General features: G+C 36.5%; 2 protein-coding genes across 2 annotated transcripts; one reads left to right on the plus strand and one right to left on the minus strand.

Moving 5' to 3' along the window:
- The first annotated feature begins 3,991 nt into the window (after window positions 1-3,991).
- On the plus strand, window positions 3,992-4,951 carry LOC135231807 (olfactory receptor 8U3-like). Its single transcript, XM_064288993.1, has one exon. The coding sequence runs from the start codon at window positions 3,992-3,994 to the stop codon at window positions 4,949-4,951; it is 960 nt and encodes a 319-aa protein (XP_064145063.1).
- Window positions 4,952-10,570: 5,619 nt separating this feature from the next.
- On the minus strand, window positions 10,571-11,656 carry LOC135231808 (olfactory receptor 5AL1-like). Its single transcript, XM_064288994.1, has one exon. It carries the CDS (start codon window positions 11,654-11,656, stop codon window positions 10,715-10,717), a length of 942 nt encoding a protein of 313 aa, XP_064145064.1. The 3' UTR covers window positions 10,571-10,714.
- Window positions 11,657-20,571: the final 8,915 nt, after the last annotated feature.

The raw sequence follows: 20,571 nt of genomic DNA on the forward strand, positions 1-20,571 counted from the left end.
ATTTATTACCTGGAGCATACTGGTGTTAAACAGTATGGCTCTGCAGCCTGGCTGGTAAGATCTGGCAAAGAAACCAAAGCACAGCCCAGAAATGGAAGAGTGCTCTGGCTTGGGAAAGACCTGCAGACCATTATAAAGCATAGGACAGAGCCTGGATAACACCAGGCAGTAAAGGAATGGGGAAATATCTTTACCAACAGAGCAGTGGATAGGACAGAGGAGGTTACCCAGTGATCATATCCTTCTCCCATATTATTGAGTACTTTCTGTGTGAAGCTTTGCCATTATCTTAGGTGCCAAAGTGTCTACAGAAATTTCAGAGATATGTCCTCAAAAGCTTTTTATAATTAGCATAAAGAAAAATTTAATTTTTTCAGCAGTGATATATTAATAATCTAGGTGGACAAACTAGAATCTGCAAAGGCTAGGAGAAAACTAAATAAGTTAAACTGCTTGTTCTTAAAGAATTAATCAACTACCAACAAGGAATAAAAATATGAATAGTTGATAATTTTTGGTGTCCACTCAAAAAATTTGAAAAAAATATTTTTTTCTACATATTTCAGCAAACATCTAAAAATGTTCTTTAGTAGTTTAAATAGGCATAAAAAATATAATTTTTCTGTTTATAAAGATTGGCATTTTAAAATTTTTTACTCTAAATATTAAATGCACCAATGAGAATATAGATATAGTAACTGATACTGCTATTATTAAAAAAAACCCAAAAAACTCCTTTTTAAGAGTTGCTGTTAGTTGCCTCCAACTCCATTCCGACCCTCAGCAACCCCACATATGCAAACTATCACTGCTCCGCAGAGTTTTCAAGGCTGTGACCTTTTGAAAACAAATCAACAAACCTGTCTTCTAAGACACCTCTAAGTGGATTTGAACCGCCCACATTTTGGCTGGTAGTTGAGTGCTTAACTGTTTCCGCCACCCAGGGACTCCTTTTTCAAGAGTTAGATAATATAAAATATTTGTTTGTTTCCCTTGTATTCATATTTTCACCCCATTTCCCCCCCAAAAAGCTATCCTAATGTAATATACTTTTAATATGTAGGGTGTTTCATTGGTTATTTTACCCACTGCCATCGAGTTGATTCCAACTCATAGTGACCCTAGAGGACAGAGTAGAACTGCCCCATAGAATTTCCAAGAAGCATCTGGCAGATTTGAACTGCCATCCTTTTGGTTAGCAGCCATAGCAGTTAACCACTAAGCCACCAGGGTTTCCTATCTTACCTTAAAAAAAATATCTATAAATCAAATATACAGAATTACAATCACTCTTAGTAGAGGAATGATTTATAAACATATATATATATATATATATATATGACCAAACCAAACCCATTGCCATCAAGTCAATTCTGGCTCATAGCGGCCCTAAAAGACAGAGTAGAACTGCCCTATAGAGTTTCCAAGGAGCACCTGGTGGATTCAAACTGCCAACCTTTTGGTTAGCAGCAGTAGCTGCAGTACTGCTTAACCACTAAACCACCAGGTAGGTATATATATCTATATATATATATAGATATATTTCCTCTTTTGATAAATAATAAGTTTAGGCTTTAAATTTCACTTTTAATGAGTTGAGGGTTGTAGTTACAATATCTTGAAAGGCATCATCAAATTACTCAAAATGAACAAGAAGGCAGAAAGGGACAGGAGCTGGTTGAAAGGACACAGGAAATCGGGGGTGGAAAGGAGGAGTGTGCTGACATATTCTAGGCATAGCTATTAGGGTCACATAACAATGTGTGTATAAATTTTTGCATTAGAAACTAACGAACTGTAAACTTTCACTTAAAGCACAATAAAAAAAAAAAATTCAAATTGTTTAGCTCCCCAGATATTTTTATCTCTGGGGCAAGGATTCATAGTAAGATTCCCAAGTGGGGAGATGTATGCTTTTCCTTCACAAAATAAAGGGCAGATTGTGAGCAGGGGGGCCAAGAAGAGCTAAGATAACAGGTGCCTTAGTCAAACCAGTTTCAGAAAGGAACAGGTATGGACATGGACGACTGAAAAATTGATTTCCTTAAAATTATCCTTGTCCACATAGCCCTTGGTGAGTCTTTTCATGTAAACAGGAATAAGCATACTCCAATTTGAATTCCATTAGCTAAGTGGAGTCACGTATTCAAACTAATTTAGCCATACCAAAAAAGCAAAAAACAAACCTGTTGCCCTCCAGTCGATTCTGACTCATGGGGACCCTATAGCACAGAGTAGAACTGCCCCATAGAGTTCCCAAGGAGCACCTGGTGGATTCGAAGTGGTGGCCTTTTGGTTAGCAGCAGTAGCACTTAACCACTACGCCACCAGGTTTTCCAATTTAGCTACAGGTAACTCAAATAAAACCAAAAAAAGAAATCAATGATTTTGAGGATGTAGCTGAGCTCAGGTTGCCATCGCCATAAATGAATTCATTATTTAGGCTACTTGAGCTTAAGCCTAGTGCACTGTAATCATCTGGAGGGCTTTAAAAACACTGATGCCTGGATACCACTCCCTCAGTTTCCGACTGAATTGGTATGAGGTGCCTAGGCACTGAGATGTTAAAAATTCCCTAGATGATTACAATGAGCAGCCAAGTTTGAGAATCACTATTTTGAGCAACTTACTATCAAGCAAAGAAAACAATGGCTACTGGGGCACCCTGAGGGTAAAACGTATAAATAATTTTAAGCATTTCTCCTCAAAATTGAGAGATGGGGAAATGATTCAATAGATGGTGAGACTTGTTTGGTGGAGAAACTAATTGAAGGTCATAGAAAAAATACTTTTAAAGAATTATAGGAATTGATAATATAATCTAGAAATATATGCTGTCGTTAGTTGCCTTTGAGTTGATTCTGACTCATGGCGAACCCATTAATGTAAAATTATATACACAGAGTAGAACTGCTCCATAGGGTTTTCAAAATTTACAGACAAAATTTAGCAGAATCTTACAGGGAATTTTGTTTCTACGTCATTTTTCACTTTATTGATCTTAGGAATTAATTTTTTTTATTCTTATACAACTCCACTGTACCTCTTTTTCTTTACCAATAATGGGGTACTTAAATATTCAGCTTACTTAGCAGTAAATATCTACCGTAGTTAATATTCTCATTGATACATTAATCTCCCCATATAGTTGTCTCTGATTTTGATTTGAAAGGCACCTTGGAACCACCATAAATCTTGAGGTTTTATAAGTGCAATAGAAGAAAAATGAGTTTCAATTTTTAGCAAAATATATATATATGAATGATAAATTATAAATAAACCTCTTCCCCTGCCACCATCTTTCAGTGAAGGTGGTCTACGTAACTGTGTTATTTTATATGGTAGTCTTATAATTACCCTCAATTAGGGTTCAAATCACAACTTTACGGTTAAAATTTAAGTAAAAACTTTGTGATAAAACTGTGAACATGTTCAAGTACCATATGGGAGTAAAAAAGCCAATTGCCATCAAGAAGATTCCGAACCGTGGTGACCCTGTGTGTCACAGCAGATTTCCATGGTTGATTTTTCAGCAGTAAATCACCTGGCCTTTCTTCTGAGGCACCTCTGAATGGATTTAAACCTTCAATGTTTTGCTTATCAGCTGAACACATTCACCATTTGCACAACCCAGGGACTCCTGTCATACTTATATAGCATAGAAAAGATAATGACAGCAAAAACACTGAAATATCAGCTGTGGTTGTCTCAAGTGGTTTAATTTAGACAATATTTAATTTGTCTTAACCAAAATCACTCCTTATTTTCTAAAATTAGAAAGAAAAATAACTTTTAAGAAGATTAGTCTGAAAGTAAAAGAAACCCTATCCTGGGGCAAGAATGGCAGGCAAAAGCTAAGCTGCATTTTTGCCCATCTGATGATGTAATTCAAGGCTGACAAGACATCAATGATCATCTTCCCTAAACATTGGCAAGAACCATGAGAGTTGCAATTTTTAATCTTCAACTCCAGCAACATCCACTGGAATAAATGGCTTCTGTTAACATGACTTATGTCACTGAGTTCATTCTCAAAGGCATTACAGACCGGCCCGAGCTCCAGGCCCCATGTTTTGCGGTATTTTTAGTCATCTATCTGGTCACAGTTCTGGGGAACTTTGGACTGATTATCTTAATCAGGATTGACACTCGACTCCACACACCTATGTACTATTTCCTCAGCCACCTGGCCTTTGTAGACCTTTGTTACTCCTCTGCCATTACCCCAAAGATGATGGTGAACTTTGTTGCAGAACACAACACTATTCCTTTCCATGCTTGTGCAACACAGCTGGGCTGCTTTCTTACCTTCATGATCACTGAGTGTTTCCTTTTAGCCTCTATGGCATATGATCGCTACGTAGCCATCTGTAGTCCCCTGCATTATTCAATACGGATGTCAAAAAGAGTCTGCCTTCAATTAGTGGCTATTCCATATATATATAGCTTTCTGGTTGCCCTCTTCCATACCATTATTACCTTCCGTCTAACTTACTGCGGACCCAATGTAATTAACCATTTCTATTGCGATGACCTTCCTCTCTTAGCTCTGTCCTGTTCAGACACACATATGAAGGAAATTCTGATCTTCACTTTCGCTGGCTTTGATATGATCTGTTCCTCTTCAGTTGTACTCATCTCCTACGTCTTTATCATTGCCGCCATCTTAAGGATTCACTCCACCCAGGGGCGACGCAAGGTCATCTCCACCTGTGGCTCTCATATGGTGGCTGTCACTATTTTCTATGGCACACTGATCTTTATGTACTTACAGCCTACATCAAACCACTCTCTGGACACAGACAAAATGGCTTCTGTGTTTTACACTGTAGTGATCCCCATGTTGAACCCTCTCATCTATAGTCTAAGGAACAAGGAGGTAAAAGAAGCCTTGAAGAAAGCCTTGGATAAAGGTTGTGAAACTTTAAAGATGTTGCAATTAAGAAAATGATAATAAAAATGCTTTAACTAAAAGCATGCAAAGAAATCTCTCGCTTGTATTTCTTACAATTCTTTCACAACTTAATGAAAATGTGACTGTTATTTCAACAGACACTGTCATTTTCTGTAACTTTTGGGGGCACACTTGAAAAGTCAGTATGTTTTAGATTCCTTTCAGGCCATCAACAGCTTTACAGACTACTAAAATTGTGTTAAAATACAAACACAGACACATACACAAAAAACACACGGGAGTATCCCAAGCAAAGGCAGCAGCATGTTTTTATTAGCACTCTCAGCTCAGGAATAAGACTGCCTAAGTTTGAATGCCATTTCCTTCCTTTATTAGCTGTGTATTCTTGGACAACTGATTTAAACTGTGTGTTCCTCTGTATCCACTTCTGGAAAATAGTAGAACTCAACTACTTGGTTTCTTTTGAGAATTGTTGTTGTTTTATGGTGCCATTGAGTTGGTTTTGACTCACAGCAACCCTATGTACTTCAGAACGAAACACTGCCCGGTCCTGCACCACGCTCACAATCACTGTTATGCTTGAGCCCATTGTTGCAGCCACTGTGTCAATCCATCTCATTAAGAGTCTTCCTCTTTTCTGCTGACCACGTTCTTTACCAAGCACGAAGTCCTTCTCCAGGGACTGAACCCTCCTGATGACATGTCCAAATTATGTAAGGCAGAGCCTCACCATCCTTGCTTCTAAGGAGCATACTGATTGTACTTCTTCCAAGACAGATTTGTTTGTTTTTTTGGTAGTCCTTGGTACATTCAATATTCTTTGCCAACCCTGCAATTCAAAGGTGTCAATTATTCTTCTGTCTTCCTTACTCATTGCCCAGCTTCTGCATGTATATGATACAATCGAAAATACCATGGCTTGGGTCAGGTGCACCTTAGTCTTCAGGGTGACATCTTTGCTCTTTAACACTCTAAAAAGGTCCTTTGCAGCAGATTTGCCCGATGCAGTGAGTCTTTTGATTTCTTGACTGCTACTTCCATGCATATTGATTATGGATCCAAGAAAAATGAAATCCTTGACAACTTCAATCTTTTCTCCATTTAGCATGATGTTGCTTATTGGTCCGGTTGTGAGGATTTTTATTTTCTTTATGTTGAGGCGTAATCCATACTGAAGACTGTGATCTTTGATCTTCTTCAGTAAGTACTTCAAGTCCTCTTCACTTTCAGCAAACAAGGTTGTGTCATTTGCATAATGCAGGTTGTTAAAGAGTCTTCCTCCAGTCCTGATGCCCCATTCTTCTTCACATATTCCAGCTCCTCAGATTATTTGCTCAGCATACAGTTTGAACAGGTATGGGGAAAGGATATAACCCTGAACCACACTTTTCCTGACATTAAACCATGCAATATCCCCTTTTCCTGGCAGAACAACTGCCTCTTGATCTGTGTACAGGTTCCTCATGAACACACTTAAGTGTTCTGGAATTCTCGTTCTTTGCAATGTTATCCATAATTTGTTATGATCCACCCAATCAAATGCCTTTCAATGGTCAATAAAACAAAAGTAAATATCTTTCTGCTATTATCTCCTTTCAGCCAGGATCCATGTGACATCAACAATGATATCCCTGGTTCCATGTCTTCTTCTGAATCTGGCCTGAATTTCTGGCAGTTCTCTGTCGATCTACTGCTGCACCCCCATTTGAATGATCTTTAGCAAAATTTTGCTTACATGTGATATTAATGTTATTGTTCAATAATTTCCACATTCAGTTGGATCACATTTCTGGGAAATAGGCATAAATATGGACCTTTTCCAGTTGGTTAGCCAGGTATCTGTCTTCCACGTTTCTTGGCATAGACGAGTGAGCACTTCCGTCACTGTATCCATTTGTTGAAACATCTTAGTTGATATTCTGTTAATTCCCTGGAGATTTGTTTTTTGCCAATGCCAAGCCTTCTTCAGTACCATCGGTTCCTGACCATATGCTACCTCTTGAAATGTTTGATTGCTGATCAATTCTTTTTGGTATAAGGACTCTGTATTCCTTCCACCTTCTTTTGATGCTTCCTGCGTGTTTTAATATTTTCCCCATACAATCCTTCACTATCGCAATTTGAGGGTTAAATTTTTCCTCAGTTCTTTCAGCTTGAGAAACGCTGAGAGTGTTCTTCCCTTTTGGTTTTCTATCTCCAGGTCTTTGCACATGTCATTATAACACTTTTTCTTCTCAAGCTGCCCTTTGAAATCTTCTCTTCAGTTCTTTTACTTCATCATTTCTTCCTTTTGTTTTAGCTGCTTGACATTCAAGAGAAAGTTTCAGAGTCTCTTCTTACATCCATTTTGGTCTTTTTTTCCTGTCTTTTTAACGACCTTTTGCTTTCTTCATGTATGATGTCTTTGAGGATTAGACAGATTAATCTATGAATTTCTTTGAACAAAATCTACAGTAAAAAGTTCTATGTAAGTGTTCTTTATGTGACTGTTAGTTATATGCATTTGTTATATGTAAAGATGAGCTCATTGAGCTCTCAAAGGCTTATCAGTCTTTGACTAAGAGGAATACAACCTGGTGGGATTCTACTACCTGCCAGGCACTTAATCAATAGCCCTACTAATTCCAATCAAACAAACCTAAAAGGTTGGTGAGATATCATCCCTTGCTGTGGACTCTGGAGTCAATTCCAACTCATGTCTACACACGAAATTTCAGATAGAAATCTCTGCAAATACCTTGGTAAAGTGGCTGATAACTAAGAGAAGCTTAAGTAAATAGCTTTATTATAAATATTGCCTGCTACATTAGCCATATCACAATGACATTTTCTTGTAAACAAAGGAATTATTATTTTGTAGCTACAATGGATTAGCAGTATAATTTCAATAAAAATCAAATTGATTGTTTTTGGATATTGATATTAAAATTTTAGACTTTGTATAAGACTTTCTTAGCCTTAGCTACTTTTCAACACTTTTCAGCTGGTTGCATGAGAACTGCCTTGTTCTAAACAGAACAGAGTCCTCTCCATACAACATAAGAGTTTTAAACCTCACATTTGCATAAAAGAGCATCAGCAAGGTCTAAAATTTCTACACTATTTGTAATAATAACAATAAAATTGCTAGCATTACTTGACTTTTTTCTGAGTAGCATTTATCAATTCATTTAGTCCTCTTATTAATACTAAGAAGTACATACAATTATTATTTACAATTTTATAAGTGTGAAAAGTGAAATACAGAGAAGGTTAATAAGTTATCCAGTGTTACACAGCTAATAGGACATAGTCACGTATTCAAGCTTAATATGTGAAAAATGAGAATTTACAGAATAGATAAATTAAGTGGTCTTTAATTCCTTGGGAACCCTGGTGGTGTAGTGGTTAAGTGCTAGGGCTGCTAACCAAGAGGTCAGCAGTTCAAATCCGCCAGGCGCTCCTTGGAAACTCTATGGAGCAGTTCTACTCTGTCTGTAGGGTCACTGTGAGTCGGAATTGACTCAATGGCAGTGGGTTTGGTGGGCTTTTAATCTTTAATCAAAAAATACATAATCCAAAAATGCATGAAGGTAAAATTCCTTAAAAATATGCTCTAATATAATTATAAAATTATTTTAACATAAGTTTTTGGGAGTACTTTTAGAATTTAACTATTCTCATGGAGCTTCATTTACACTTTTTTTGTAGACTAGTTTGTAACTCCTTCATATTTTCTCAAATGTATTTCTTATTTAAGAATTAGTTTAGAGACGTCCATATTCAGATGCCTTCCTCTTGGCACTTTATTTGGTCTGTTACTAAGCATAGGAAGTTGACATTTTACTAGATTGGCAATCACACAGCTTGAGATCCATTAGAGATCATTTCTCCTAAAGACCCAACTTATAGATAAGAAAACCATGCCTCAGGGTTGTTCAGCGTCTCTTCCTTATATTCTAAACCAAGACAGTTGAGCAAATGGGACCCAGTGACGTCAAAGTGTCAAAGTGGAATTCAGTTTTCATAATATATACCAAATCTGGCTATGCGAGCAAGTGAGAGATTCCCAGACACATTTGAAGTTAATGTCACTGATAGACAATAGGGTGATAAAGAAGACAGAAGGTCTCTGCCACTATGTATGGTGACTTTCTCCTTCACTTTATTTTTCAATTTATGTGAGTAACATGGGGGGAAGGTCCAGGTTCTGTGCCAGACTCAGGCTCACATATCTTTTTGAGCTTACAAAAAATTTTTACTGAAATATACTTTCTGAGTGATTTTGTGAATCAACACTCACTTTTTAAAAAATATTCCAACATTGTACAACTGTACTTGGAAGTATAGAAAAGTAATTAAAAATTGAGCTTTCTGATTTGACAAAACTAGATTCAAACCTTGGTTCTTCCAGATATTAGCTATGTGCATGTTAGTAAATTACATAAACCACTATATTCTCTTGATAGAATGGAGAATTTTATCTCAGCCGGGTATTACGAAAATTGACTGAGACCATTGGTTTAAAGCACTGTGCTAAACACCTGACACAACAAAAAATCCAATTGATGTTTGCTCTAATTTTATTTTAAATACTCATAACTGAGTAAATTAATAATTTATTAATCTAACCTTTACTAAATATAACAAGAATGAACTGATTTTTTTTTCAGAAAATGATTCATATTATCAATAATTTTGAGTAGCAGGTATGAGGGAACTGCCCCTCCCTATAAAAAATCAGTTCAAAGATGTCCATTAACTCACATAAACATAAATTTAAAAGCACTGAATTGCTTTAAAAGATCAAAAGAAAATAACTTTTTGGTTTTCATAGTTTTATTTTGTGGATTTGAAAATGAAGTACTTCACGTTGGCAACTATTTCCAAAAAGCCTAATCCATTTTCTAAGACCAAATCAAAGGACTCATTAATCCAATTATAATGATAAGGATTAAACGTAGTAGCCAACATTTATGAACTGTGCAATGCCTTTCATATTTATAACCTGGTCTAATCTTCACAATCAGTCTAAGAGAAAGGAACTATTACTGCCTTCTGCAGATGAGGCAGTTGAGATACATAAATGTGAACTAATTCTTTCATCACATTAACTGGAAATACTAAAATTGTTAGCCAAACTGTTTGAATGAAGAATCCAAGTTCTAACCACACACTTATATAGACTAGGCCTAACCACACATGCACATATAACAGGCAGTGAATTATAATGACAGGAAGTGGCTCCAATGAGCTAAACTGATACTGAATTGGTGTCACTCACTAAATGTTCAGTGTCATGGTAACTCTCCTAGTGTTACTGTTCCCAGTGGGATGCAGAGAAAGTAGAGTGTTGGGAAAATTACCCAGAGTATTCGAACCCAAAATTCCCGCTTTTAAATGTTGGCATGTTTTCCAGATAATCTATGCAGTAGGTTTGCAAATTAAAATAGCAGATGTTGATCTATTTTACTATAATCAAGTTTCTCAATATCACATGGATTTCAGATAAAATAACTATTTCTCAATACTTTATTGACGAAGAATATCATGGTCAAAAAGGATTTCACTCTCTTTCTCCTTCTCTTTTCCTCCCTCTCCTTTCAAAAACTCTACTAAAATTTACAAATAGCATTTCGTGTGGAAATCATTGGGAATAAACAGTGGGTGAGACTCACCATGAGTCTACAGAGCTATTCCTTAAAAACTGTGCTTGAACACTCCAAGTAAGGGGGTTTTGTCATTTGTCATTTGCCAACATTGTGGCACTAGACGAGACATAACTCTAAGTTTCCTGATCCCTGCCCTATGATTCTTCATTTATCTGATAGCCAAACACAACTTTTCCTTAATTCCCTTCAGTGCATTTTTTACCTCCTGGTTTCTCAAGCTATAGATCAGTGGGTTTAGCATGGGAATCACCACTACATAAAACACTGAAGCAAATTTATCTGTGTTCAGAGAATGGTTTGATTTGGGCTGTAGGTACATAAAACTGACAGTCCCATAAAATATTGTGATGGAAGTCAGGTGGGACACACAGGTGGAAAAGGCTTTCCTTCTTCCCTCAGCAGAGTGGATCCTAAGGATGGTTAAGACAATGAAGCCATAGGAAATTAACACAATCAGTAGAGAGAAAAGTGTATTGAACCCAGCAATGATTAACAACATCAGCTCTTTGACTTGAGTGTCAGAGCAGGCCAAAGCAACCAAAGGAACATCGTCACAGTAGAAGTGGTTGACCATATTGGAGTCACAAAAAGACAAACGGAATGTCATCACTGTCTGTACAAGACCCACAATAAAACCATAAACATATGTGCTAGCAACCAGTTGAATACAGAGTTTCCTAGGCATGAGAACGACATAGAGTAAAGGGTTGCAGATGGCAACATACCGATCATATGCCATGATGGAAAGCAAATAGAGTTCACAAACTACAAATGTGATAAAACAACACACCTGAGTGGCACACGCATAAAATGTTATACTTTTAACTTCACAGAAAAAGTTCACTAAGGTGTTTGGGGTGACAGATGAAGTAAAAGAAAAATCAATAAAGGCCAGATGGTTGAGAAAAATATACACGGGTGTGTGAAGCTGAGGACTGATTTGGATTAGCACAATCAAACCAAGATTACCCAGGACACTAATTAAGTAGATCACTAGGAAGACACTAAAGAGAATGGCTTGAAGTTCTGGGTTATCTGTGAGTCCCAAGAGGATGAACTCAGTCACTGCTGAATGGTTGCCTTTGGCCATGGAAATATTACAATAAACCCCTCCAGATCACAGTTCTGAGTATCTTGAGTCTGTTGGCAAAGATCAAGCAGATGTTAGGAGTTGGCTCTGACCCAGCAGGAGAATCTTCATGCTAGCTCTGCATTTAGGATGAAGGCATCTGTTTTAGACAGAAATTCAAAAACATGAAATTATGAAAGGAGTTGTAAAGGTAGAAAGTAATTGATGTAAAATTTTATATAATTGAAAAACCTATGTCATAGCTATTTTTAATAAGACTAACTGTGGACAGATTTTTGAACACACATGTCAAAATATTTATTAAAGTTATTGGAAAACCTTGAGTAAATGTATGCTATATTCTTTGAAAAAATAAGTAAAAGGAAATAAATCTCAAAAATTGGTTCTAGAAAATTTAATATAAACAGTCATATGTAAAATTTTGAATACTGTTGATCTCTGGACCATAAATTCAGGCTCATTTTTATGTTTTTCTTTTACATGTAATTTCTAGTTTTTTCTTTAATTGCGTAGTATTTGGAATTAGAGGAGAAAAATGCCATAGAAGTATGAAAAGTCTCTCTGTTTTTGAAATATGCATAACAAGGTTAGAGATGCATCAAGAGAAGCAGAAACACACATTTATCATGTATCTTCCAACTTCCGAATGCAAAGCAGGAAAAGAAAAACATCCTGGGTGAGTTTGTAGAAATGCAAGCTGGTTTCTAGCTAATTAAAATGAGATCTTTTTTTAATGAACTTTACATGAGCACAAAGTGATTTGCCCTTCTATTTTTTCTTACATTATCTTTATATCAAGCCTATAGATTGATAATATAGCTATCTTGTTTTTTTGTTTTTTTTTTTTTGAGATATACAAGCTGATGTAGAGATTTTAGTTTTCTTTATGTTTCTGGACCAGCATGGGATGAAAAAGAATAACTCCCAGCCTTGAATCCCTAAACTCAACTTATAAAAAAACCCGCTGCCGTTGAGTCGATTCCGACTCATACTGACCCTATAGTTTATTCAAATAATCTCCTTTCAGAGAGGAAAGAACTTCCCCACTGAACAGAAACAAACCAGCTTTGGAAAGGTGATCCATGTCCATGTCAAATACTTAGAACAGTGCCTAATTCATGCTATGTGCTTAGTAAAATTTAGCTCTTAATAGTATTAATATTATTTACATTGAGACTTACTGTGCAGAAGCGTGTGCACAATCCCATCACAGTTGTATATGTAGGTGTTTATTTGTTTTGCAATATTTTGAAAAGGGTTCTTCCATTGATTGCTTCACTAACTTTTAGTCTTGAATCCCTGCCCCTCTTGGCTCTTATTCTCTTTAGTACTTACATCCCTGTGTTGCTTTGAAATGCGTGTATCTCTTGCTCTGTTATTAGCAAACTCTTCAACATATTCAATCATTTTATCCTACCTTGCTTAAAGTAAATCTTGGCTCCCCCTTGAAGACCTACTTCTTCGCAGGCCACCTCTCTGCATTCTACTCAGTTTGTAACTCTCCAGGTATTTCAAATTTTGCAAGTGAGATAAGGCATGATTCATGCTCAGGGCATTGTTTTTAGTTTATTGTTATATCTGGCACTCAAGTAAACTCTCCTGATGCTTGAAGCTGATTCCCATCTTCTTTGTTGTTCGTTATGTATTTTTAGATCACTCCTCATTTATTGAAGATTTTGGTACCAAGGTCATTCTGTTCTTTCTCCATAAAGTTCGCATCAGTGCCCACACAGATCACACATTTAATACATTGCTTCTTGAAGTCTTGAAATTTTGATAACGCTAACCCCAACACCAATGTCCTTGAGCTTCCCAATTTCATACTTTTCTAAATCACCTCCCTTACTCTGGGTAAATGCCAACAATTCCAACATAAGAGAAGAATTTAAAGAAATGAAATAAAAAATAAAATTCAACTTCTTTTGAAGAGTTGCACAAATCTAACTGCTTCCACATTTATCATTTCACTGTTTTTTTTTTTTTTTTTGGAGGTGCCTAGTAGGGGGGGTGTTCAATTTCTAATGTAGTCCTTAGGTGCCTTCGAGTTGGTTCTGACTCATATTGATCCTGTGTGCAACAGAACGAAACACTGCTTGGTCCTGTGCCATCCTCCCAATCTTTGCTATGTTTGGACCCATTGTTGAAGCCACTGTGTCAGTCCATCTGGTTGAGGGTTGAGGGTCTTCCTCTTTTTTGCTGACCCTCTTCTTTAGCAAGCATGCTGTCCTTCTTCAGGTGCTGGTCCAAATCCTGGCTTCTATGGAGCATTCTGTCTGTACTTCTTCCAAGACAGATTTGTTCATTCTTCTGGAAGTCAATGGTATATTCAATATTCTTCATCAACACCAGAGTTCAAACACATCAATTTTTCTTCATTCTTTCCTATTTATTCTCCAGCTTCACATAAATATGAAACAATTGAAAATACCATGGCTTGGGGTCAGGCACACCTCTAATAATAAACATATATTTCAGTCACATAATAAAAGCAAATCCAAAGTTTGTTACTCCAAACCCTTTTTACTACCTCAATTATATTTAATATTTTCTTTTCTACTGCTTTGTTGTTTTTAAGTAATTTACAGCAAAACCAAAAACAATTCAATCGATCTTGAAGCCAATTCTGGGAATTCAACAATACCATTACTTGAGTATTGTCAGTACAATTTGTAAGGTTTTTTTAAGCCCTCTAGAGCCTTTTCCTTTCCTTATATTACATCATTCTTTAAAATTTATGAAGAACAATGTAATGATGTCTCACAAGCATAACAGATTACGTTATGGTTGATCTTTTGGGATCCAATTTGTGGCACAGGCTGGGAGCAGCTACTTGAAATCACAGATCACCTTGCTGAGCCTGTCTAATAAAGAATAATTACTTAACAAATATTATTCTAAGATTTTGGAAAACAACATGGAAGTTGTTTAATTGTAATTGACTTACTTTTTCATACTTTAATATTGGTCTTATGAAATTTATGAATTTCAATAAATGGTCATGGTATGCATTAGATAAAGTATGTTAACCCATCACTAAGTAATGACTTGGATTGTGTCAAAGATTCAACACGAGACGAGAAACTGAATCTGTTGCAATTAACAATCGGCATGATTTTCCTATTTGCCACTGGTATATTTAGTTCAGTCTCGGAGAATTCTGCTTGAAAGTTCTGGTTGCAAAGAATAATAAGTTAAAAAGAACTCATTATATTTCCTGAACTCTGCTGGAAAACATTTAAAAGTATACAAATCAAACCTTCTAACAAACTCCATTGATCCCATTTCACACATACATTTGTGTAGAGAATAATCAATAAAAAATGAATAGATAGAAAAATCATAATCAACCACTTCTTTTTACACAAACACACACACAAAATTATTCATATTCAGCGTTAATATTTTGTAGAAGAAACATTACTCTTCTGGTCCTTAATAATACCCTTCTGCGTGGCACAGCGATTAAGTGCTCAACTGTAAACCTTAAGGTCCACTGTTCGAACCCAGTAGCAGCTCCATGGGAGAAAGATGTGTCAGTCTGCTTCTGTAAAGATTACAGCTTTAGAAACCATATGGGGCAGTTCTTCTCTGTCCTACAAGGGTCACTGTGAGTTGGAATGGATGGCAACGTGTTTGGTTTTTCTTTTTTGATATCATGGATTTAACAACCACAACGAAGATGTCTTGAACAGAAATTTTATAGAAGTCACTATATATTTTTGCATTTTTTTATTTCTAATTAATCCGTAATGATTACACTAATTGTAGTCTTTACACAGAAATGTGAGAGAATTTCAAGGAAGCTTGAAAGACTCTTGGGCCTGAAAATCTGTTCATTAATTGTTTTGGGAAGATATTTGAAACTTCTTCCCCTCTGTCAAAACCACAAAGTCTATTTCCAGGATTATATGAAAATATTGTATGGACAGGCAGTCCAGATGTTTATGTCATCTATCTCTCAAGTGTGGTTTGTGCACATAGTTCTTTCTGTCAGTCCATTGCATGGGTTAGGGATTCCCTACAACCAATTGATGTGGTTAATATTTGGGCCTAGTCCACAAATGGATGTTAGATTACGTAAGAACTCAGAAACAAACTGGTTTCTCATCCCATCTCTGCTTAGATGTAATAGTCCCAGTGGGTAGAAGTTTAGGTGCCCACTTCAGCTGGAGAGCTTGTGGTCTGAGGCATGGAGACATAATGATTCATAGACAGTGGTAAAGAGGCCTGGATAGTTGGTTAGGGTACTTGGAGTAACATGACTAGTAACTAAGGAGATCACTAGGAAGGCACCAAAGTGAATGATTTGAAGCTCTGAATTGTCTGTGAGTCCCAAGGGGATGAATTCAGTCACTGCTCAATAATTGCCTTTGGTCATGAAATAGATACACAACTCTTCTACAGGAAATCTCTCCAGACCACATGATCTTAATAATATTGATTCTGTAGGAAATGATCAATTTAGAGAAGATGAAGATCAATATGAGAAGATGGCCTTGGCTCTCCAGGATGTTATGTTAAACTCAGGTGGAGGAGAATCCTGTTATGTTTGGATATTACTTCTGCTGCCAGTGTGAAGGGATTTGGTTCAGGCAGAAATTCCAGCCCACCAGGGAATTACAAAAGAAGAAAGAGTGTTCCAATTAAAGTTTACAGGCAATAAAATTGTGAATTCTCTGTTGTATTTTCTTTAAAAATAATAAAAACTTTGCAGCATTAATAATATAATTGGTTTTCACAACATGATAAAATGTTGTCTTGTGCCTTAAGTTTATCTCAAAATATTATGGATTGAATACATCAATTCACAAGTAAATTATGAATTACCAGAATTAAGTGTGGAAAATGTAATATGGCAATTCAAAACCAAAATATCAATACCATTTATCTTTAGGTATTGAGTTTGGTATAACTTTTAAACTTTTTTTTTTTTTTTTTTGCTTAATTCCATTTCTTTTTTTTCTCAGATAGACTTACAATACTAATATTAAAGAAAAAATAAGATTTTTAATTTCTTGTCTTTATATCTTTTAAGATACAAAGTACATGTTAGTAAACCACTTTCCAGATGACTAAGACACATTATTTTACCCTCTATCTTTAAGCATCTAAATGATATAAAGTATACAGCATTGGAATGAGTTTTAAAAAACAAAATTCAACTGACCATTTCCACAAACTTAAACTGGGTTCTGAATTTTTAAAGCTGGCAGAATTGAAATCACTCCCATCCAGAGCAGAGGATAAGTTACTTTGACTTGTCTTTATTACCATATTGTCCCAGGTTACTTCGACATCCAACTTTTAGACCTGTAAGACAGGTAAAATATAATAAAATCAAATATAATCCCCCCACCCTTAACCTTTGATTGCCATCTACTCAGAACCTTTATCTGAGTTACTCTTTTATCTTTTGTCTTCCCTTTACCACTTCTCAATTAAATATCTTGGAACATCTATCTCCATTTTGTCAATTACACTTATAACTCAACCTAGTGTAATTTACCTTCCTTTTCCATCATTCCACTGAAATTTCCTCACCAGGTTTCTATGAACCTCTCTATTCTCAAATCCAATGAAGGTTTTTTGTTTTTTTTTTCATTTTTCTGTTTGCTTTTTCTCCTTTGGCAGCTCAATAGCATTAGGCTCTGTTGAATATACTTTTGGTTTCCAGAGCAAAGCAGTTTCTGAGTTTATTTACTATTTCATTGATTCCCTAACTTAGAAGTTCTGTTTCTGTTATCTGTGCTTTAGATGATTTGTTTTTCAGGTTCTCACCAAAGCTCTTCTGCCCTTACCTTTTTATACTTTTTTGATTTTATCCTCTCCAGTGTCTTCAATAGGCATCTTTATGCTGTTTTTATCTGTCTGTCTGTCTGTCTTTCTCCATTTATCTATTAAATCAAACAAAACCTGGTTCCCTTAAGTAGATTCTGACTCATGATGATGCTGTATGTTAGAGAGTAGAACTGCTCCATAAGGTTTTCTTGGCTGTAATCTTTATAGAAGCTGATCGTTAGGCCTTTTTTCCATGGTATTATTGGGTGGGCTTGAATCTCCAAGGATTAGATTAGTAACTGATTGCAAACTGCTTGTGCCGCCAAACCAAACTTGTTGTCAAGTGGATCCTGAGCCATAGTGACCCTGTAGGATAGAGCAGCACTGCCCGATAGGGTTTCCAAGGAGTGGCTCGAGTATTTGAACTGCCGATTTTTTGGTTTACCAGCTGACCTCTTAACCACTGCACCACCAGGACTCAGTAGTAAACGTCCACCATAGTTAAGGTTCTCATTGATACATTTATCTCCCGTATGGTTTCCTTTGATTTTGATTTGACAGGCATCTTGGAACCACAATAAATCCTGAAGTTGTATAAGGGCCACGAAAGAAAAACTTATGTGCTTCCATTTTTAAGCAAAAAAAAAAAAAAAAAGAGAGATAAATTATAAATAAATCTCTTGCCCTGCCACCATTAAGACGGTCTATTTTATTACTACATTATATGGAAGCCTTATAATCACCCTCAATTAGTGTTCAAATCATAACATCATGGTTGAGATTGAAAGAAAAGACTTTATGATAAAAAATTGAGAATTTTTAAATACCGTATGTGAATGAAAAAGCCACTTGCCATCGAGTAGATTGTGAATCATAGTGACCCTGTGTGTGTCAGAGTAGATCTCCAGAGGATCTTCAATGGCTGATTTTTGAGTAGCAGGTCATTTAGGCTTTCTTCTGAGGCAGCTCTGGATGGACTCAAACCTCCAACCTTATGCTTGTCAGCTGAGCACATTAACCATCTGTATTACCAAGGGACTCCCATTGCGCTTATATGTGCAAAGAAAAGATAGTGGCAGCAAAAATACCAAAATATTAGGTGTGGTTGTCTCAAGTGGTTTAATTTAGATAAGATTTAATTTGATTTAAGCAAAATCATTACACACTTTTTTAAATTAGGTAGAAAAATAACTTTGAAGAAGACTATTCTTAAAGTAAGACGCCCTTCCCTGAGGCAAGAATGGCAGGTAAAAGCCAAGGTGCACTTTTTGCCCATCAGATGATGCAATTTAAGGCTAACAAGACATCAGTGATCATCTTCTGTCAACACTGTCAGGTGCCCTGAGAGATGCCATTTTTATTCTTCAACTGCAATAACATCCACTGGAATAAATGGCTACTGTTAATAACGCTTATGTCACTGAATTCATTCTTAAAAGCATTACAGACCAACCAGAGCTCCAGGCCAGATATTTTGTAATACTTTTAGTCATCTATCTGGTCACAATTCTGGGGAACATTGGATTGATTACCTTAATCGGGATTGACACTGGACTCCACACACCTATGTACTATTTTCTCAGCCACCTGACCTTTGAGGACCTTTTTCTGTTTGTTTGTTTTTAATTATAATTTAGATGTTGGTTTACAGAGCAAACTATTTTCTCATTAAACAGTTAGTACACATATTGTTTTATGACATTGGGTAACAACCCCACAACATGTCAACACTGTCTGTACTCAACCTTGGGTTCCCAATTGCCAGCTTTCTTGTCCTCCCCTGTCTTTTAGTACTTGCCGCTGGGCTGGTGTGCCCCTTTACTCTCATTTTGTTTTATAGGCTTGTCCAATCTGACTGAAGGATGAACCTCAGGAGTGGATTCATAACTGAGCTGAAAATGTGTCCGGGGGCCTTATTCACAGGGTTTCACAGTATCTGTCAGACCAGCAAGTCTGGTCTTTCAGTCCAAGTTAGAATTTTGTTCTACATTTTTCTCCAGCTCTGTCCAGGACCCTCTATTGTAATCCCTGTCAGAGGAGTCAGAGGTGATAGCTAAGCACCATCTGGTGGGGGTCGTGGTAGGTGTGGTCCATTAGTCCTTTGGGCTAATCTTTCCCATCTTTAGTTTTCTTCATTCTTCCTAGCCCCTGAGGGGGTGAGACCGGTGGAGTATCCTAGATGGCCACTTACAGGTTTTTAAGACCCCAGTCCCTACTCACAAGAGTAGAATGTAAAACATTTTCTTTATAAACTATGTTATGCCAATTGAGCTAGATATTCCCCAAGACCATGGTCCCAACAGCCCTCAGCCCGACAATTCAGTCCCTCAGGGAGTTTGAATGTGTCTATGGATCTTCCATGACCTTCCCTTGTACAAGGTGTGCTGGCTTCCCCAGTATTGTGTAGTGTCTCACCCTTTACCAATTTACCACTTATCTATCATCTTTTTAGTGTATTTCCATCCCCACTTTTCCCCTCCCCTCCCTCAAAACCATCAAAGATTGTTTCCTTTTCTATGTAAACCTTTTTTATGTGTTTTTACCATAATGGTCTCATACAATATTTATCCTTTTATGATTGATTTATTTCACTCAGCATAAAGCCTTCCAGATTCATTCATGTTATGAGATGCTTCACAGATTCATTGTTGTTCTTTATCTATGTGTAATACTCCATTGTGGGTATATACCAGAGTTTATTTTTCCTCTTCTCTGTTGATGGGCATCTAGGTTGTTTCCATTCTTTTGGTCCTGTGCACAATGCTGCAATAAACAGGGATGTGCATATGTCTATTCGTGTGGCGACTCTTATTTCTCTTCCAAGGAGAGTCAACCTTAATGATGTGGATGGAGTAAACTTTCAAGACCTTCATTTACTGATGTGGCCTGACTCAAATTGTGAGGAAACAGCTGCAAACATCCATTAATAATAGGAACCTGGGATGTATGAATCATGAATCTAGAAAAACTGAAAATCATCAAAAATGAAATGGAACACATAAACATTGATATCCTAGTCATTAGTGAGCTGAAATGGACTGGTATTGGCTACTTTCAATTGGACAATCATATAGTTTACTAAGCTGGGAATGACAACTTGAAGAGGAATGGAGTTGCATTCATCATTACAAAGAACA

Source organism: Loxodonta africana, chromosome 7, assembly GCF_030014295.1.
Source record: "Loxodonta africana isolate mLoxAfr1 chromosome 7, mLoxAfr1.hap2, whole genome shotgun sequence".
Taxonomy (NCBI): Eukaryota; Metazoa; Chordata; class Mammalia; order Proboscidea; family Elephantidae; genus Loxodonta; species Loxodonta africana.